The sequence below is a fragment of the Oncorhynchus kisutch genome, linkage group LG18, assembly GCF_002021735.2.
Source record: "Oncorhynchus kisutch isolate 150728-3 linkage group LG18, Okis_V2, whole genome shotgun sequence".
Taxonomy (NCBI): domain Eukaryota; kingdom Metazoa; phylum Chordata; class Actinopteri; order Salmoniformes; family Salmonidae; genus Oncorhynchus; species Oncorhynchus kisutch.
This window is the reverse complement of record NC_034191.2, coordinates 51,763,624-51,786,190: the sequence shown is the minus strand read 5'-3', so window position 1 is coordinate 51,786,190 and position 22,567 is coordinate 51,763,624. Positions and strand designations below refer to the sequence as shown.

General features: G+C 40.0%; 1 protein-coding gene across 1 annotated transcript in view; it reads left to right on the top strand.

The window, feature by feature from the left end:
* The window catches only part of LOC109909317 (receptor-type tyrosine-protein phosphatase N2), a 276,630-nt gene that overhangs the window by 248,958 nt on the left and 5,105 nt on the right, over positions 1 to 22,567 (top strand). The window contains exons 16-21 of the mRNA XM_031796270.1: positions 8,137 to 8,214; positions 12,432 to 12,551; positions 12,806 to 12,972; positions 15,658 to 15,711; positions 17,276 to 17,340; positions 21,563 to 21,636. Coding sequence (XP_031652130.1) covers positions 8,137 to 8,214; positions 12,432 to 12,551; positions 12,806 to 12,972; positions 15,658 to 15,711; positions 17,276 to 17,340; positions 21,563 to 21,636 — 558 coding nt within the window. The remainder of the gene's footprint in view (positions 1 to 8,136; positions 8,215 to 12,431; positions 12,552 to 12,805; positions 12,973 to 15,657; positions 15,712 to 17,275; positions 17,341 to 21,562; positions 21,637 to 22,567) is intronic.

Genomic DNA, 22,567 nt, shown 5'->3' with positions numbered 1-22,567 from the left:
GATATTACTGCACTGTCGGAACTAAAAGCACAACCATTTTGCTACACTCGCATTACCATTTGCTAACCATGTGTATGTGACCAATAAAATTAGATTTGATTTGATTTTGATTTGACAATGAAATGACAATTGGAGTTGTTTCTCCACTCTTCCATGTTGCTATTAGTAGTTGGAGTCGGTTATGCTGTGCTTGCCCTTAGTAAAAATAATACATGTGTGAAATTTGTATTTTCACATGTCAATTGGCTGTTTTCACATGTTGAGTTAAAATTTCACATGAAACCATATTTTCACGTGTATTAAATTGACAGTTCACATGTTAACACCACTTTTTCACGTGAGGAGAATTACATGTTTTCACCTTATATGTGAATTGCAAGTTCATATTTTAAAAACATGAACTTTTTAGCTAGTCAATACACTGCTAGTCCGAAGAAAGTTCTTGCTTCTGTTGTCTCTTGATGAACAAAGCGTGTCTCACGACCATCAAGCTGTAAAGCAAGGGCGGTCAGTCTAGTCAACACGACCTGTGAGCGTGTTGTGCTAGCCAAGTTAGCTAAAGCCTTGTGACGAGAGCTAACCAAGTCTCGATAGCTAGCCTTGTGACGAATTCTACCCTCAGCAAAACTTTCCTTCAGTCAGTACTCAACACTATCGACAGGAGCTGAGGTCCTATTTTCTGCAGCATTAACCTCACAGTTCGCCTGAGAACAGTTAAGCAGGAAGACAGGAATCTAGTCTTGCTGAGGAGAGCTTTTCAGGAGCGCAGTCACATCCGCAAGAAAGAGAGGTGAGAATGACCAGTTGCAGGTGAGAGGCTCCCTTTATTGAGGAGAGGGGCTCACATCACTCGCCACTCAACCTGTTTGTCTCCAACAGAAGCTGTGCGGTTGGATTCTTCGAGCTTGATGACCCGCCCTAAGTTGTAAGCCATAAGTGACACATCGAAACAAGTATTAAAAATAGAACAATCACATGTGAAAATCACATTTGCAGTTTCACATGTAAGAAAACTATACATGTAAATCTAACTTTCACATGTTGAACTGCAACTTCACAAGTGAAAAACAATCACATTTGAAAATCACATATGCAATTTTATATGTAAGAAAGCTCCATGTTAAAATATCACTTTATGTGGAATTTCAAGTTCACATGTGGGGATGAAATAGTGTGAAAAGGTGGCTTTAGTAATGTTGCAGTAGTAATATTTCCACATGTGGAATTGTAAATTCTGTAATACCATTCTGTAAAAAGCTTCCTTAGCCTACCTGAGTGTAATAATTAATCCATCCACTGCATTATTATTGTAGTCCTCAATGGTGTTGCATTGATATACATGTATTCTTAGCGATTTTCAAAATGCGATTTTTCCATTCACATGAGTGTAAGCTAAGTTAAGTAATTAGCTAGCCAGCTGACTTTTGTATGCAAGACAATGAGAACAAGATTGCATTTCGGATCATTTTATATTTCCATATATTTTGGCTATCAAATGGTTTTACAAACGAGGGCCATATTGAGTGTATTTACATGTGATCATATGAACCATGCTAATGCTATGTACAACATTTTAGAAGGTTACTTTTTTATGACATTTCTATCTAATGGTAGCATGCTAATCGCAAACCGCTAGCTAGCTTAGTGATAGGCGATAACTAGCATTCCATTTCGTCCTAGTTAGCTATTTTTAGCTTCTGTAATTGTTAGCTGTCCATTGGTTTTTGTTACATTTAATACACACGCCTAAAACGGATTTGAATGTATTTGAAAATGTGTGAATGTGTTTGCTTTTGGAATGAATGTAAACATATACTTTTTCTACAGAGAGATGATTTCTGGGCTGTCTAGAGTTAATCACTTAACTCAAGTTAACTTTTTGTAATTTATGTGGTCTAATGTAAACTCACCCCATTCCATACAAATGTGCGCAACCGCAACATTCAAACGAGGCTACAAAGAAAACTAATGGGACTGTAGCCACTGTGTTGACGTCAAAATCGGGGGTGTGAACTAGGTTTCTATTCAAGTATTGATCGACATGGTAATGGCTTTATAGTATTGGAGAAAAGTTGAAAAAACTGACCCTCCGTTACATCTTGACATGGCATGTCGTAACGTACAGCGCGCATGAAGCAACTATTTCTGTCTTACAATCTCTCTCCACCAGGTGTAGCAGTTCAATCATCCTTTAAAAACAAGAAATGGCCAGTGACGGGGGTAAGGGGGGATACCTAGTCATTTTTTTCATCAGCATTGCATGCGATCATCATTCTCAAAGCAGCTGTTTACTTCTAAGATCACTTTAGCATCGCCCTAAAAACCCGATTTCAAGTTCGACACAAACCTTCAAATAGGTATGTAAAGACACATAATATAAACTCTTTATAGTGTTTTATTTACATTTTAGAGGCGATAAGGTGATAAGTTGGACAGATCTCTCCTTCTCACTATCATGCATTAGTTTCGCTTCCCCACCCGCCATTTTTAAAAAGACCCGACGGAGCTCATTGCCTGCTTGAATTATGCAGAAACGGGCAGCGGTTAGGTCATGTAATTGATTCTGTTGGAAAGGGGAGAAATTGTGCTTTACAATGGTATTGACATTACAGTTGATCTGGAAGTATTACGTTTTTGGGGCGCTAAAATAAGGGCAATTGTACGGACCAAGGCGATGTACTAGTTTACGTGAGTTTACGTTAATCTTTTTAAATTGGGATTAATCACATTATCTTATAGCATTCAAAATACATTGAAAACATCCAAAATACATAATCTATACAGGTAAAAACAACAATGTGATGTCAAAACAAGTTGACATTGAGGTTAAAGGGATATTTTGGCAGAGACGCTTTATCTACCCCATAGTCAGATGAACTTTTGGATACCATTTGTTCGTCTCTGTGTCCTGCATGAAGTAAGTTAGAGGTAGTTCCATGAGCATTGCTAACTAAATACCCTCTATACTTCCAGTTGTTGCGCTAACGCTATTTAGCAATTGCGCTAGTGCTAGTTATCGTCTTCCTTCAAACTGCACGCAGAGACATAAAATGGTATCCACAAGTTCATCTGACTCTGGGGATGTAGATAAAGGGCTTCATTGCCAAAATCCCTTTAAAGAAAGTGTCATTTATCAATTTACCTGACTTTGCGAACAGTTACTTTGAACAAAATCAAGACATCAATATTCTTGTAATGCTTTTTATTTTAAGTAAATTACAGCTCAATTTGAGCAGATTCTGATTTTGCGATTAATCATGATTAATCAAAGCAAATCCTGCAATCAACGCAATTACATGTTTAAACGTTTGAAAGCCCTATTTTAAACTGAACAGTCAATATTATGAGAACTCAACCTCAGTGTTTGGCCCTCAGTCTAATGGTCAAGACATTGGCTTTGCCTGTGGGAGACCTGGCTTCTAATCCCACTGGTTACAAAAGCACATGTGAAACTTAAATGTGATCATTTAGGAAACCACAAATGAAAATGTGAAACATCCATGTGAAAGTGTGCAAGTGTCAGGAAACCACGTCTGACACGTGTAAAAATAGATATTTGTGTGTTCATACATTTGTTTTTTAAAACTTTTTTTTGTAAGGGTGGTGCAGAGCAGAGTAGACAGTAATCAGTGATCCAGTGCGGTACGGATGAAAGCATGGTAATTATACCACAACGGGACCCCTGGCTGAGCCCTGTGAAACTGCCATAATTACGTCTGTCAATGTGCCCTCCTCCTCCTTATTATCCCAAGAGAAAAAGTCAATCATTTGTCATCTTTTTCTTGGAATGTGGAGTTCGAGTAGTAAGTGGGTGGTAAGAAGGACGTCTTCTCTACCCCCACAGTCAGGGAGGGGTGACACACAACAACAACGTAGGGCATTTTCATACTAGTTTAGGGCTATAGTTCAAGTATTTGGTGCATTTTATTTGTTTAATTTGGTCTAGATGGTTTCACATTGCCAAATGTCAAACAAACAAAAATTCCTATACAAAACCATGTGTCTATGCAAATAATTTGTTTATTTGTCTTCTGCACCCTACAGCCTTGTCCAGAGACTTGTAACTTATTTATGATGTTGGTGGTAGAGCTCATGCATGGGTTTGTCCCAAATGGCAACCTATTCCCATTATATAGGGATCTGGTCAAAAGTAGTGCACAGCAAAGGAATACTGTGCCATGTTGGACGTAGCCCTTGGTTTCAATCATGGTCTCAGTCATACTTGGCTTAGATTTTGATATTCTGTTAGATTTTTTCAATCAGACTTACTTGTAAGGAAAGTCAGTAAGATTTAAGATGTGTTAGCAAGGCATTGAATTGCAAGATGTTAATTGCAATGATATTTTCCTCAAACCTTAAACGAAAGCTTTTATTTGGTAAAGATTCTGGTTTTCCAAGGTCTTTCCCCACCCAACAGAGAGAGGAGAGCAGGAGAGAAGCTGAAATACGGAGGCCACCTTTTCATGTCCTACTTTTAGTATTCATACGGTGATGTCAGGCTGCACGTAGCTACTGTATGTCTGTGTCCTTGAGATTGCCTAACAGGGAGCTGGAGCTCTAGCTTTTAGCATCGAGTCTTTCATTTCTGTCAGGATAAAAAAAGGCATCTGCAGAATTTCAACTAGGCAGGAGAGAGTGTGATGCTAACAAAGCGCTGCTACCTAATAGAGTGGAAAAGTGCATTCATTTCTTTAGCTCTTCTCCAGAAATGCCATTTTGAATAACATGGTGAGGCCACGGGAATTCCAGGTGGTTTTATAAATATATGTGTAAAGCCAGGCGTGCTTTGATGGACTATGTTAGCTAGCTTTATATTATGGAAGTATGTTGAGTTTGTGCAGCTATACTCTTCTATATCTCATGCTGCACATCTGTACTAAAGGTTATTGGGATTTAGTTCAACCTCTATAATCATCTCCCCTAGTCGGTGCTAATAAATCCACTCTGATATCTCCTCAAGAAAGAAGTTCATAAAAGGAAGAGAAGACGGCCATTAAAGACAAGGCAATCTACGGTGTCTCTTAGCACATCCTGGTATTATTATCTGGTTGCATCCCAAAATGACACCCTATTCCTTATATAGTTTACTACTTTTGACCAGAGCCCTATGGACCCTGGTTAAAAGTAGTGCACCTCTCTGTAATTGCTCCAGCCCGAAATGGCTCCCTGTAACAATAAGGGTTGTGCTGCACGATTGCATCCATTTCCATAGTAATGGATGTGGATGTCACTCACTGGAGTGTCATCCGTTGGAGATTCAGGACTGATCTCTGGGCAACACAAAGGTTTCATCCCTGTCTTCTTCTCCCTATTACGAGATAGATGCTTATCTCAAATTGCAATGCAAGACTATTGCATGAATGTGTTGTATTATGAACCTTTGCAGTATAAAAACACTGAAGAGAACATAAAAAGGCTATGATTCTTTTTACGGAAAACAGAACTGGAATATCAGAATATCCCGTAATACCGAAAATACAGTAAAAACTTCTTTTTCTTTTGCGCATTAGAAAATGGGACCCAATAAAGTGAAGTGCTAGCAATAAACCAACTCTGAGCTGGTTAGCTCAGGTTTTAGCTCCAGTGTTTATTTGGCAGGTTAGTGTTTTTTGTCATGAATCTTGTTCTGGAGGCAGCTCTGCAGAGTGGTCGCTAGCTGGCACAGCCACTAAGTCATAAAATCAGATTTTAAACCTAACGTTAACCACACTGCTAACCCTAATGCCTAACCCTAAAAAAAGTAAAACATCTATCAATTTTACACTAGCCAATTTTTTACTTTGCATTTAGCCTATCTAAGGGAAATAGGTCAGTTCTGCCTCCAGGACAAGACTCATGACAATAAACGTCAACTTGCGTTTATTTGGAGAATACAAATTCTGTTGCACCCCTTCATTACACTGAATTTCTACATCTCCTTCCGTAAGGAAAAAAATGGCTTTGTCTGAGTGTAACAAAATGGCTGAATTCCAAATGGTTTACTTATGTCTTTTCTATTCTGCTTCTCCTTTCAAATAATATTTCATTTGCAATTTGGCTTGCAAAATCTGATATTTACAAAAAGATTTCACTGTTTTACGTTTCTCCAAGTGTCAATTTTCGTAGTTGCTCCAATCAAATCTTGAAGTATTTTGACACCCTGGGTTGACTCCTCCTGCTCAGCATTGTTTTGTTTCTCCAAAAGTTAAGGTTTTGGATAGGGCAAAAAAAAAGTCTACCACTGGGATTGAACACGCGACCTTCGTATCCGGAATCATGGAATTATAGTGCTGAGTGATTAACTGTCATTTCGGGGGTTATCGGTTATTAAACAGCTAATTGACCAATGTCGGTTCAATTAATTGAATTCAATTTTTAGCTCAATGCGCCGTTACTCTAGAGTGAAGTCAAATATTTTCAGAGATAAATCAAGTCAAGAACTATGTGGGATGCTGGGCCGAGTTGTAGTTTTCATTAGCAAATATTCAACATAGGTAACCATAATCCTGTATTTTCAATCTCGGATAGAGATGGATCAGGGAGGAAGAGGCGAAGCACAAGGTTTCACTCTTGCCAAAATCTGTCCAAAATAAACCCAATGTGTTTCTATGGGCTTATTTTGGACCTAAGCTTGTTGCCTGCTTTCCTGCCTTTGGGACAACGACTCCCATTGTTAGCACAGAGACATGAGCATCTCATCATTATATACAGATCTCTGGAAAGATGCACTTTTACACCTGTTACGTTATGTTAGATACACACAGACTGCATAGACTGCATGAGCGAGGAATGTACGCAACACAACGACGAGCGGGACAGAGACAGTTCGCCTTATCTACCTTGAAGAACTAGTCACATTAGTTTGTCAGACAGCTCTGCAGCATACTTAGGCAGGCTAGCTGAATAGGATGACTAAAGACAGTACAGTATGGGGAGCACATAGATAACATTAGATGGTTTGGCTGGCTGACTGCATCTGCCTGAGTGAGATGAGATCATGACTTTAAGACTTTAACGAATGAAAAATAATAAAGTCATCAAATAAAACCAAAGTAATATTCCCAACTGAAATATTCTATTATTTCATAGAATGTTCCCTATTGTTGGCTTTGGAATTTCCATTAAAAAGCTCTAAAAATCATTGTAATGTCATTATTTCATAATGCATTAAATGTAAAAAAAAATAATAATTAGCCGCCCTCAAAAAGCACTAATCGCTCAGCACTATGGGTTAAGGCCAATCCACCACCCCCATCCACATCGCCCTAGCAAAATCAAGGCCTGTTTGATAGTAATAGCCCCTAGTGGCCGGTTTTGAAGGCATTTCCCGACGTCCTCGGGACATGGACAGATGTCCGATTTCGAAGTTCATCTTGAGCGATTTGCCTGGATATTTGTTCCCCTTTGTTCATTGCCTTTCTCAGACTAATATGAATAGACAGAGAGGGAAGGCCAGGGTCTTGTTCTGTGGAGCTGGATGTAGAGCTGGTATCAAGCCCCTTGTCTTTAATAAAAAATAAAGCTTCAGGGGAAATTGCAGATCTGCTTTTATCCTTTCCTCAGCCCTCTGTATCACTGGGTTCTGCATGCCAACACTCAACACACACGGGTGCGCACACATGGACACACACCCACACACTCACACACATACAGAACACACAAACACTAGCCCAACCCTCGGAGACACCCCTATCCCCTCTTCTAAAGGCCTCAGTGACATTCTCTGACTATCATCAATAATATGTTGGAGAGGCGATTGTCATTTCCTTTACACATGAGCTTCCTTTAATCAGAAGCATTAAAGAATAACCATGCCTGGAGGATAAAGAGGGGGGAAGTAAGAGAGGGAGGAGAGAGAGGAGTGGATGGCTTGAGTGAAGAAGTGAGCAGGAAAACCTGGACAGCCATCGAGGAGAAAAGGCGGGAGCACTACCGAAAGATGAATGGAAATGCTTTTACTCTTGTCTTGATGCTCTAACTGAAGACACGGGTTGTATCCCAAATGACATCCTATTTGCCCCATGTGCTCTGGTCAAAAGTAGTGCACTATATAGGGAATAGGGTGCTATTTGGGACGCGACCAGGCCGTATGTTCTTGTCCCTTTTTTTTACAATTTATAATAATAATAAACTATTCTCCTTCCCCTCTTCTTCAAGATGGACCATGACCCGAGGAACCCCATGTACATCGCTTCACAAGGCCCTCTACCCTCCACCGTGGCTGACTTCTGGCAGGTAAAGCACAACCAATCATGAACTAACGATCAGTATTTGTTTGTGAGAGTGTTTGACATTTGTAAAAAAAAATCATAATAATAACACAGTGAACTTCATTAGAAACTGGTAGCATGATTACATTGGAAACTTTTCTTCAACTATGTGTATATTATAAGAGGAGATCATTTAACAAGATTATAATGAAGTATTTTTTGCGCAGATCTGTGCTCTTTTCCGCCACGAAAATGAAACTATGAAATGTAGGATTACTGCAGGATTGTTTTCTTTTGCTGTAAATTATTATGATTGCCCTCGTGTAACAAAGTTTGTTGCATTATGATACATAACAGTAGCTTTCACCACTGTGAATATGACTACAAGGGCGATTTTCCAGCTTGCCATTTAGACCTGGCAACCCGGCAATGCTTTGCTGCCTCAGACGTATGCCGGGTTGCCAAATGGTGTTAATATGCATTAGTGTGAAAGCACCCAAGTCATTAGGGAGGCTCATCACTCCCATACAGTCAAGTTAATGTATCAGCTGTGGCATTGCTGCGTATGTAACATGTTATCATGGACCAGAGATGCATCCCAAATGGCACCCTATTCCCTTCATAGTACATTACCTTTGATCATAGCCCTATGGGCCGTGGCCAAAAGTACTGCACTATGTAGGGAATAGGGTGCCATTGGAGACGCAGACACAGACCAGCTGGCACCTTTACACCCCATGTTGAACTGAAGATGCACTTACGGTAGGTACAGTTGAAGTCGGAAGTTTACATACACTTAGGTTGGAGTCATTAAGAAAACTAGTTTTTCAACCACTCCACAAATTTCTTGTTAACAAACTATAGTTTTGGCAAGTCGGTTAGGACATCTACTTTGTGCATGACACAAGTAATTTTTCCAAAAATTGTTTACAGACAGATTATTTAAATTATAATTCACTGTATCACAATTCCAGTGGGTCAGAAGTTTACATACACTAAGTTGACTGTGCCTTTACACAGCTTGGAAAATTCCAGAAAATGATGTCATGGCTCAAGAAGCTTCTGATAGGCTAATTGAAATAATTTGAGTCAATTGGAGGTGTACCTGTGGATGTATTTCAAGGCCTACCTTCAAACTCAGTGCCTTTTTGCTTGACATCATGGGAAAATCAAAATAAATCAGCCAAGAAAAACAATTGTAGACCTCCACAAGTCTGGTTCATCCTTGGGAGCAATTTCCAAACGCCTGAAGGTACCACGTCCATCTGTACAAGCAATAGTACGCAAGTATAAACACCATGGGACCACGCAGCCGTCATACCACTCAGGAAGGAGATGCGTTCTGTCTCCTAGAGATGAACGTACTTTGATGCGAAAAGTGCAAATCAATCCCAGAACAACAGCAAAGGACCTTGTGAAGATGCTGGAGGAAACGGGTACAAAAGTATCTATATCCACAGTAAAACGAGTCCTATATTGACATAACCTGAAAGGCAGCTCAGCAAGGAAGAAGCCACTGCTCCAAAATCATCTCAAGAATTAACAATTGAAACAGGATTCACCTGAGCTCAATTTCGAGTCTCATAGCAAAGTGTCTAAATACTTATGTAAATACGGTATATCTGTTTTCTATTTTTAATGCATTTGCAAACAGTTCTAAAACCTGTTTTTGCTTTGTCGTTATGGGTATTGTGTGTAGATTGATGAGTAAAAAAGTAATTTAATCCATTTTAGATGAAGGCTGTAACGTAACAAAATGTGGTAAAAGTGAAGGGGTCTGAATACTTTCCGAATGCACTGTACATTTCGTCATGGAGTCTGTATACCTGTCGTGCCACACAGAAGGAATGTTTTTCGTTATTGACGAGTCAGTTTTAGAAGAGATGATTGTTAATGTATTTTATTAAGGTGCTGTCACTTCTCTTTAATGGAACATTTGTAAACGCCTAATAAGAAAAAGTTTGATTTGCTTGTTTGTTTTCTTTGTTGTCATTACATAAAGTGAGTAAACAACATATTCATTATCAAAATTAAAATGAACAATTTACAGCTGAATATTTGTCTTAGTTGACTCTAAAACTATCTTATCTCAACTTTAAAATAATTGACAATTAAAACAACAGTATGTCCAGAGTGATGGCCTTGAAAGGATAGCAATAAGTAATGCTTCTTTCAACTTTAAATATAGTTACATTGGCCTTGAATGCACTTAAAAACTCTTTACAAATAAACTAACAGAAAAATATGCAAATTGGTCTGTCTAATCCGCAGTGGGCTCCTGCAGTACTCGGAAAGTCTCTCTCTAATCCTCCCCTCCCTCCTTCCATCCCTCCGTATACCCAGCCTTCCACATTTCTTTCCTCCCTCTGTCCCCAGCCATTACCTCAGCTCCACCAGGGCCTCGCCCCCTCTGCTCGCTCTCGCTCTCTCTTTAGAGTTCAGGAAATAAGCCAATCACCATGAAGTTTCAAAGAGCTCCCAAACAGGGACCTTGACTTGGTTCTCTCGTTTTCTTCTCTGCTTGTGTGCTCAATAATGGAGAGGGGATGTCTAGTGACTAAATTACTTCAGAAGTGAATTAAATAAAAAGTCTACATTGAGCTTATTTGTTTATTCTTTCTGGCAGTATTTGTAAATTAGTAAAACAGGATTATTTCATTTGACACCTCTTCTTTGATACGTACTGATAACCAACGTGGCTAGACGTGGGCACAGTTGGCTTGTAATGACACCGCTGGGCTGAATCACAGAGGTATGCCATTAGTTTATAGGCAGGTCCATTGTGTTTTTATTGCTCTCATAAAACCAGTGTTTCTTCCTCATTTTCCTAATGGCCGCGCTGGGCCTTTCTATCGTCCAAGGACCATTAGATTTTGATAAGATAATCAGATGAAATGGAGCGGATCAGTTGAGCTAGCTCAGATGGCGGAGAGAGCCAGGGGCACATGGGAGGCACTGTGTGACATCATCTGATCTACAATACAGTAGTTGTGCAGCTCAACTGATCACACGTTGGTGGCGGTACAGACCAATAACGATCGGTCACACAATCCTGTACGGTGTATAATAATGTATCTATGTTGCTGAATGGCTAACATTGACTTTGTTTGTTGAAAGCAGGGGAAAATAGAGATGTAGGAACATCAATTAATCACAACACATCATTATACATTTCTTAATGTGCTGCCAAAGTCCTGTGGGACCTTTCTGTGTTGCTGTATTAACTCCTACTGAAATTAACTCCTACTGTATTAACTCTTACTGCATTAACTACCACTGCATTAACTCCTACTGCATTAACTCATACTGCATTAACTCCTACTGCATTGAATCATACTGCATTAACTTATACTGCATTAACTCTCACTGTATTAACTCTCACTGTATTAACTCATACTGCATTAACTCATATTGCATTAACTCTCACTGTATTAACTCATACAGCATTAACCCATACTGCATTAAGTCATACTGCATTAACTCATACTGTATTAACTCATACTGCATTAACTCTCACTGTATTATATCCTACTGCATTAACCCATACTGCATTAAGTCATACTGCATTAACTCTCACTGTATTAACTCATACTGCATTAACTCATACTGCATTAACCCATACTGCATTAAGTCATACTGTATTATCTCTTTCTGCATTAATTCCTACTGCATTAACTCATACTGCATTAACTCATACTGTATTAACTCCTACTGCATTGAATTATACTGCATTAACTCATACTGCATTAACTCTCACTGTATTAACTCCTACTGCTTTAACTCATACTGCATTAACTCATACTGTATTAACTCTCACTGTATTAATTCCTACTGCATTAACTCATACTGTATTAACTCATACTGCATTAACTCCTACTGCATTAACTCCTACTGCATTAACGCCTACTGCATTAACTTCTACTGTATTAACTCCTACTGCATTAACTCCTACTGTATTAACTCATACTGCATTAACTCTCACTGTATTAACTCATACTGTATTAACTCTCACTGTATTAACTCATACTGTATTAACTCATACTGCATTAACTCCTACTGTATTAACTCCTACTGTATTAACTCTCACTGTATTAACTCATACTGTATTAACTCTCACTGTATTAACTCCTACTCTATTAACTCCTGTATTTATTCATATTATATTAACTTCTACTGTATGAGTGCCCTGTCTTTGTTAACATGACTAGATTGAAGCCCTCCTATGTTCTGTTGTGTCTTCAGATGGTGTGGGAGAGTGGCTGCGTGGTCATCGTCATGCTAACGCCCCTGTCTGAAAATGGAGTGAAACAGTGTCAACAGTACTGGCCAGACGAGGGCTCCAATGTCTACCATGTTTATGAGGTAAAGCAATTATCTTTGTTTAGGATGTGTTCTTTATTTGTTTAATATATTATTAATCTTTATTTTCATTAATTTGGTAAAACTACTGTCCTTCCACATATCTGCTTGTAGTTGATTTGGTTCAGGGGTATCACTCAGAAAGAGTTCATGTAGAGTAATTGATATACTATAAGTGGTGATGCTGGCCAGAGGTTCTAAGCCCATTCTAGTGATTTTATTTCGATGATTCTCACTCCCATCGCTTGTGTCTGCAGGTGAACCTGGTGTCAGAACACATCTGGTGTGAGGACTTCCTGGTCAGGAGTTTCTACCTGAAGAACTTGCAGACCAACGAGACACGCACTGTCACGCAGTTCCACTTCCTTTCCTGGGTGGACCACAGCATCCCTGACTCAGCCAGGACACTGCTGGACTTCCGTAGGTAAGCCACCGTCTCCGTCTGATCGTCATTCTATGTCCTCTTTGACCTAGGACTGCAAAAATTCAGGTAACTTTCCCAAAATTCCCAGGTTTTCCAGAAATCCAAGTTGGAGGATTCCGGAATTCCTGCATATTCCTGGAAAACCTAGGAAGTTTGGTAAATTTACCAGAATTTTGTAACCTTAAATGGATACTTCTGGATTTTGGCAATGAGGCCATTTATCTACTCCCCAGAGTCAGATGAACTCATGGATATAATTTTTATGTCTCTGCGTCCAGTATGAAGGAAGTAGTTTCGCGAGCCAATGCTAGCTAGTGTTAGCGCAATGACTGGAAGTCTATGGTATCTGCTACCATGCTAGCAGATACGATAGACTTCCAGTCATTGCGCTAGCGCTAGTTAGCAAATGCGCTAGTTAGAAACTTTCTTCAAACTGCACACAGAGACAAAAAAAAAAAAATCTTTGAGTTCATCTGATTCTTGGGAAGAAAAGGGCCTCATTGCCAAAATCCAGAAGTATCCCTTTAAGTATTAGCTTGCGATAACTATCCTTTTTTTGCTGCCATCCTTTCACCTGTCTACCTGTTCTCTCTGCTGCTCTGTTCCCTTTAACTCCTGTAGAGAATGGGTTTGTATAACGCCTCGATCACACCAACAGTGTGATTGCTCAAAATGGTACGCAGCATCATCTGGATAGGTGGGCAACAAAAGTTCAACATTCGCCTTCTGCTACCATTTCTGTCAAGCCGTCTACGCATACAGTTTGATGCGTTTGATAAATCCAACGTATCCCCCACACAGAACACACTGCAACTGCCTCTGCAACACAATGCTGCAAGGCAAACACAGTGTTTCATTGGAGTTGAGTGTACTTCTGGTGTAACAAAATACAATGACACTGTCGGTGTGATCGAGCAGCGCTTAACTGATCGTAGGGCTATTTCTCCCCTGCTCATGCAAGGCAGCAAATGAACCGTCCGCATGGCATGGCTTGAAAAAAAAACTTAATTCAAACAGCCAATTAAATGGGACATGTCAAGCTAAAAAACCTGGGTGAATCGAAGGGAAAGCCAATGACTGCCTAACCTCTCCTCCCTGTTCTTCATCTGATGTGCACTGACAGAAGAGACCCCCAGGGAAACAGCCTGAAAGGAATGGGAAATCCCACTCCAAATGAGAATATGTCACAATTTAAACCAGTATGTTGCAAGCCCTCTAATTGTAGAGGTTCTGCAGGTTAGAGAGAGCTCACCATGCAAAAGGGTAATTGCAAGTCACACTAGAGGTTATTTAATATCCAGCTCTCTCACTACAGAACACTACAGCCTCATGTAGCTGACGTGAGTCGGACTCACGCTCTCATGATGAGGTTTTCCTGCATACTACTTCAAAATCAGTGTCATCCTCAGCCACAGAGGGAAATTCCACTAGGTCTAATGGTTAAGATGTTGGTTTCCTGGGTGGGAGTCTGAGGCTCAGATCCCACATGTGACACTCAATACGCCAGTCATGTAGCGGTTTTGGCCAACTATGAAATTAGCGGTTGCCAGTGTCATTTTTGTGATGTTGCAGCTAGTAATATGAGTCCAGTTGCATAGTCACAAAAGTGATCATTGGAAACTGTGTCTCTTCAGCCAAGCCTGTGCACACAATCTCTCTTTCCACTCCTCCCCTCAATTTCCTTCCCCTTTAGGTTTGCACGATACCTCCCACCTACTCAGATCACTCAAACTACTCAAAATGCCAGGTTCATTTGATGAATTACCTGTAAAAATGCATTTCCTTTTCACCCTACTTTGTTTAACATTTTTTCTTTCGCAAACAAATCTTTCCTCGTTCTCATTAAAAAGTGTGTATTTCTCATTCATTTAGATGTTCCTTTTAAAATCTGGAATTATTTGAAATATGGTTTGTTTATAAATGTTAGCTCACGAAGATGACATGTGAAATGACATACAGTGCTAGTGTGTCACTAATGACTGTATATTAAATGATATGAGGGCAAATAATATTCCTGTGTAGGGTTAGAGAAAAATGTTCAGATGTATCCGTTTTCTTTTGGAACTTCTTGTCTAAATCACCTCTGATATAGACCAATGTAGCTCGATAGTTTCCATGGCAACGTCTTGGTGTAGACGGCTTGTTGGCCCCCACTGTGTGCCTGTGGTGTGTAGCGTTCATAATTGGGCAAGGTTAATGCGTCGCAGATCACGATATCTCGCCACCGGATCCATCATGGCAGTAAAAATATATGTCACAATATGGTGTTTTAAATGGTGCTTTAAATTGACATTTTTTGGGGGGAGGAATGACAACGGGACTCCAAAGGTTTAAGCATTACGGACATTTTATTTCATTTTATTTTTTTTTTGTATATAAAGTACAGAATGCTTAAGCAAAATGATCTGAGAAAAACAGCTGCTTCTAAACATATAAACTGAATTTGTCCAGATCAGTTAAATACAGTAAGCAGCCTACACAGTATGTGACCCTTTTTTTGCGAGTCATCCACATATTTAAATTGATGCTACATAATATGCTATATGACTTTTATCAAATGTTATAGTGTACTCTAGCAAAGTTGAGCAGATGTTTTGCCCACATTGATACATTTTAAAGTGCTTCATGTTTTTACCCCTATTGTCGTGAAGTGTGATATTAACGCAGATGCTTCTTTTATTACAGAAAGGTTAACAAGTGCTACCGGGGTCGGTCTTGTCCAATAATTGTCCACTGCAGGCAAGTATACTACAATAATTATAACCTTGTAACGATGCACAGGCTGTGTAGGTGTCAGTAACAATACATGACAGACTGAGAAGGAACACACAGTTCAAGGCGTCAGCATGCCTCAGTTCGACTGGTGGCTCTCCGAAGTCGGCTAAGCGAACCTAACGAGGCTGCTCGCATACTCCCTTAAAGACCTTTGTTTGGGAAAAAAATGTAAAGTTTGTCCATTTTGAGACTCAAAATAATCAAAGATGATTCATTTTGATGTTTGGTGCTGTATTTTTTTTATGAAACAATGTGCTTGAAAACGAGTCATCTCTTGTTCAATGACAACAAAGACTTTATTGAAGAATCGCTACTGTTAACCAATGACCGACAAAGAGGCGTAGACTTTAGCTCTGAACTTCGGCTTGCCTCCAGAAGAAATGTTGTGTCGAAACAGCCGGAAAAAAACTCACCAAAGTCCAAAACGAACAAAAACTTTACGAAATGTCATCATAATATATGCACGAACTCTACCGAACTGTTTAGGCTGGGAAGCATGTGGACGGCCTTTAGTCACACTTACAGTACCTAAATTATGGATATATATTTTTTTCTGATCATAATCACTGACCATACAAATGTGTCCTTATGGAAATCATATTGTAATTTTTTTTTTCTTTAGTTAGTGAAGTTCCACTCGTTATTTAATATGGCAGGTATTTGCCTCCGTATTTTGAATAGTGAGTAGTGTTCAGTCATGTATGGAGAGGATCTGTCTGTCCGTCCGTCCATTTGTCTGTCTGGCCATAGAGGTCTCTAGTCTCTAGATGAGAAGCAGTGGATTAATGAAACAGTGGCGCTCCTCACGCCTCACGCTGCTCGCTCTCTCTCCTGTTTTATTGGCTCTGCCTTTATTGGAGAGATGGTGCACGCCTTGTTTGCAATTAACATGCAGACAGATTGAATGCCCGGCGGGCTCAAAGAGAGGCTTTTCATGCAGCTATCTCTTGTGGGATGGAAAAGCAGGATCTCCAAAGCTGCTCTGCTAATGGCCTCTGGCCTCTTCACCTCCCCTCTGCTCCTGAGGTGCCTGCCTGCTGCAGGCTCACGCTGCTGCTTTTAAAAGCTTTTGTCCCTTATAACATCAGTTCCAAATCAGTCCTCTAAAGTATTTGGACCACACGTGCGTGTGTACACCCACACACCTTATTTTAAGAACGTTTAAAAAATCGAATTCAAATTTTGCACAAATATTTGTGTGTTGATAACAGCTTTGTACTCTAGGGTTATTCAAGCTTTTATTAATGTCCCATTATCTTTCATTTAACATCTTATAAAAAAATACCTGCTATTACTTGTGTGTGCTTATACAATAATATATTTTACTTTTGAAATGCTCGGTTAACGCTCTTCTTATCATTTGTATTTTCCTCAGACTTTACAGCTATAATGCAAGAAAATCTAAATGAGCTAGGCCTATTTGTTTTCACGTAAGAGGCAGACACTAACTGTGGTATTGAGCAAAGCTTCCTTGTGTTCTTTTTCTGGCTCACTAATGAGTGTCTTCTCCTCTCTGGTTGCTTTGCAGTGACGGGGCTGGCCGAAGCGGAACGTACATCCTGATTGACATGGTCCTCAATAGGATGGCTAAAGGTAGGAGTCGATGGGCCTCTCCGTCTCGCACTCTTTTCTGCTTGTGTGGTGACGTTACCATGGCAATGACAGAAAGCATCCATTTTCAGCCAAAGGTCTTGGGATGCATTGGAGGGTAACTGAGTAGGCCTCTGCTGTTACTCTGGGAGGGCTCTTCAGAAGGAAGGAGAGAGAGAGAGAGTGATGTAGAGAGAGGGAGGGTGGGAGGGAGGGAGGGGTGAGGGAGAGAGAAACAGAGAGAGAGAGAGAGGATGAGACAGAGAGAGAGGGGGTGAGAAATAGCATTGATACTAATAACATTCACATATGTATTTTATTTAATTTTTTCATTTTAAAAAGGTAAATTTTTTCAACTGACATCATCAATGTCAAATTCATTTCCCTGTGAAGGGCAAGTTAATTTATTTCAATTATAATGTATATATTCCATCTTAATTTGTTTTTTCACAAGATGCAAATATTGGTATACTAATCGACATGAACTCACACAACCACCTTTGAATATGTTTTCAGAACGTTAAGCGCATACAGTATACTACACAAGGCTCGGTATTGCATAATCGGAAATAACTCAGGAAACGTATACAATAGAATCAAAATCAAATCAAAAATCAAATCAAATCAAATGTATTTATATAGCCCTTTGTACATCAACTGATATCTCAAAGTGCTGTACAGAAACCCAGCCTAAAACCCCAAACAGCAAGCAATGCAGGTGTAGAAGCACGGTGGCTAGGAAAAACTCCCTAGAAAGGCCGAAACCTAGGAAGAAACCTAGAGAGGAACCAGGCTATGTGGGGTGGCCAGTCCTCTTCTGGCTGTGCCGGGTGGAGATTATTACAGAACATGGCCAAGATGTTCAAATGTCCATAAATGACCAGCATGGTCCAATAATAATAAGGCAGAACAGTTGAAACTGGAGCAGCAGCACGGCCAGGTGGACTGGGGACAGCAAGGAGTCATCATGTCAGGTAGTCCTGAGGCATGGTCCTAGGGCTCAGGTCCTCCGAGAGAGAGAAAGAAAGAGAGAATTAGAGAGAGCACACTTAAATTCACACAGGACACCGAATAGGACAGGAGAAGTACTCCAGATATAACAAACTGACCCTAGCCCCCGACACATAAACTACTGCAGCATAAATACTGGAGGCTGAGACATAGAAGCCCCCTGCCTTCCCACCCCTATCAGGACAGGTCATCTGTACATCTGGCTCTGACCCTGTCCTCCCCTTCCCCCTGCTCCTTGACTTTGGCGCCCTGCTCGGTAACTTTGGTCTTAATGGGACATCAAAGGGCAGAGTCAGGGTAACATGGTTCTGCTTGATGGAGGTCTTTCTCAGGCTGTCACACACATCCCTGGTCTGGGGCCTGGGCTAGAGGTTTGTGCTAGGGGTTTGGACTGGGACTGGGGGTTAGGGTTTGGCCTAGGGTTGGGACTCGGGATGCAGTGTGTTCCATTAGTGGCGGCCGTCGACTAAACAGTCAGTTACCTTCTACACTTCATATTAACTAGGCTACTTTTCATTTCAATGTTCAAACTCACTAGTCCGATCTCCTATATCCCTTTGCCATTCATAAATCATGCAACGTTGTTATATGTCCATGTTATCGCGTCGGGACAAATAAACCAAAGGATTTCCTAGGATGTAGGGGCTTGCCAGACAGTGACGCTAATTGAGTGACTCTCATCTCGTCAGTCAGTCTTGCCTACCGAATCGCATCGGTGAGAGAGCCATTCATTTGGCTCCCTAATTTGCATAGGCTGCTGGTAGATCTAGGCTTTCTGGCGATTATCTGCAGATCAATTATGAAAACATTAGTTGAAGATGGGGAATCATCACTGAAGGAACAATACATAGTGGAGAGCCTCATTTTGGTCCAAATATGATAATTAGTGCCCTCACGGAATCCAGGCATTAAAATGGATTTCAACAATATTCAAAAATGTATTGACCTTAGTAGGGAATCAATTAATTAGAAAATTAATTAATTAGCCCAAGTTTATCATAAGACATGAACAGAATGCATCAGTGATTCATTTTTCCTGCAACTTTCTGAAGAGGCAATGATAATGCCCCGTGTGTGTGTGTGTGTGTGTGTGTGTGTGTGTGTGTGTGTGTGTGTGTGTGTGTGTGTGTGTGTGTGTGTGTGTGTGTGTGTGTGTGTGTGTGTGTGTGTGTGTGTGTGTGTGTGTGTGTGTGTGTTTATCACTTTGTGGATTGATAGGCCATTCCCCATAAACTTTATCAGTGAAATGTACCTGGCAGAATGATATCATGATTATTTTCATCATTACTGTGGGTATTTGTTTTGCAAACTCTACCATCACATGTGCACAAGAAAACACTGCTAAACAACAGCCTCTTGCTAGGTGCACACCTGAATTAAAGGGTTTTAACTTACACCCAAAAATCTACATTTCTCAAAATTTTTCCAGAACTCAAAAGTGGTCTGCTGATGTGGTTTAAGCATTGCTGTGGACTTAGAACATCCAGTTTTGTGGTTTTTCTATGTACAAATGTGATTTTGAGATCGAAAACCTGAATTTAAAAAACAGGGAAAAATGGAAACCTGGAAAAACTAAATGGAGAAAACAGAATTTGGGAAAGAACAAAACGTATTCGGGCAAAACATTAAACAGATTTTATAGGTCCCTTACCTAATGATAATTGTAAAAATAAAATTTTACAATTTTAAAAATAGGCTATGTCAAATCAGAAAGTTATAATACTTGACACTGATATAGCCCTTTTATTTTTTCAATGTAACCTTTAATACATTTTACAAAATAATGTTGGTTATTTACTTCATTTTTCTGTTTAATAAAGTACATAATTTGTGACAATTCATATCTTGCAGTAAAACTGTAAATAACACTTTAAAGAAGTTCTCTTACTTAGAAAATGGTCCTGATCATATAAGCCTAGACCTACTGTAGACGATATCCAAAACAAGGCATCAAGGCATTAGAATGTACCAGAGGCCATCAAAATAGAGCTACACTTCTGGAGAGAAATAAATACCCCACTGGACCCTCCCAGCCTGGGGGTGCCTGGTTGGCTACTTTTCTATTTGGCTGGCTACTCTATGTACGTGTGGAAAACACTGGCTGGGGCCAGACCCACAGGTTTTTGTTATGTTGAGCAATGAGCAACCCAGAGTATGAGTGGCCTTTCCATCTTTGTCTGGTGTGAGGCTCATCTGCTCTTGAGGAGTGTGAGGCCTTGTGTTTCCAAACAGAATGAAAAGCCCAGAGGCCCAGACATAAAATCCCACATTCTCCTTCTTCTTCCTCCCCCTCTTCTTCGTCTTCTTCTTTACTCCAGAGTGTGAATTGTACACAAGAATGAGAATTTCACTCCAAAGCCTTTTTTCTTGTTTGAGGAGATTCTCCCCTCCTAAACTTGAGAATCCAACACTTCTGAAACATGAAAGTATTGGAGCACTTTGAGCTGGGAGTCCAGCTGCCTTAACCGGTCCCTTTCCTCCCTCCCCTCTCTCCCCTTTTTCAAAAAGTCTCTAAGGGCTTGAGGATTTCTCTCCCTCTCTCTATTTATTTTAGGGGGATTAAAACTCAAATGAGCCCCTCCAACTCGCCATTTATTAGAAACTCCAACAACAGTCTGGTTGTTGAAGTCATTCGAGCTAAAGGTGAAAGGAGATTTTCAAACCAGTGTTCACTGCTAGTTGCTACCACTATGTTTGTTACTCAGAGATAACATCCCATAGCTCACATAACTTGCTGAGTTTTAAAATGACACAACGTAATTAAATGCACATGGAAGGTGAACTACATCACATCCAGAATTTTTATTTTATTTTTTAAAATCATACGAAGTACATTAAATTGGCTTGATTTTGCACACATCATTCTGAAATCTGATTCTCTAAGATATATGAGAATTTAAGCTTCTGAAAACTTGAATCACAGTTGGGCATAGTGTAGTGCTGCTACTACAATGCATGGTTCCAATTTATGCGGTGCTCTGTTTCTTTGATTGCATCATTCATTGTACAAGGTTCCCTGCTCCAGAAATATCTCCATGCATACATTATTCTAGTGAAAACAGTCAGTGGCTCCTGGCCAAGTCTTTCGAGGGATGAATGTAATAATTTTCAATCACTGTGCCGTTCCAAAGGGAGCCGGTAGAAAGGAGATTGACAGATGTGAGCTGGATTAATCTGCTGCTTTGAACTCAGTCCAATTTGCGGTCTGTTGCAGGTGCTAAAGAGATTGATATTGCCGCTACCCTGGAGCACTTGAGAGACCAAAGAGCCGGCATGGTCCAGACAAAGGTAAGGTCCCTAGCTCTGAGCGGGAGAAGGAGGGGGGAGTGGGGGGTGGTTCATGTCATTCACACAGAGGTGCATCTAGTTCACGGGTAAGCGCATAATGACATGAGCCTTACGGGAAATGAAATGATCAAGCGATTTCATAGGTTGCTCGAAATGATCAAGCGATTTCATAGGTTGCTTGAAATGATCAAAACCATTTCTTTACTGGAGGAGCTATTTTGAATTCTACTCAGTCAGTTCATATACACAAACGAGGAGGTTTATGTCCACAAACACCGAGGGCTGGTTTCCCTGACATATATAAATGCCTAGTTCTGGATTAAAAAGCATGCTCAATGGAGAATCTCCATTGAAAGAGCTATTTAGTCCAGGGCTAGGCTTATTTTCTGTCTGGGAAACCAGCCCTGAGCCCTCAGAGTTTAAGATCTCCAAGCGGATGTAAGTGGTTGGCCTTTTGCAACTTACTAAACTCGTGTAATTCTTGTTTGCCTCTGGAATTTAGAGAAGCCTCTTAACTCCAATTCCCCTGTTCTTAACTCAAATAATTTAACTCATTTTAGCGAGGGAGGTTTGAAACGTCTCATTACAATCAAGTGGGTTCTCTGGAGAATTTCTGTATTTAAACAGACAATAGTCTCTCATTTATGAACACTGAATTATTATGATGGGCAGAGAAAGCTTTTGTGTCTTAAGACAGACGCATTGAGCTCCGGAATATCAATTTAGGCAAACTCAGTGCAAAACTATATTATATTATATCATATGACATTTGTGAAAGTTGTTTACTAAAAGACTGGAGACTTCCTGAATGTTTTATTTATGTAAACTATATTGATTTAATCCAGCTTTCCCTGAATCCCATTTACCAGTGACTCAGGTCTCTGATTGGAGCTAGTTAGGGAAGTTTTCATTTTGACAAAAATAAATGTTT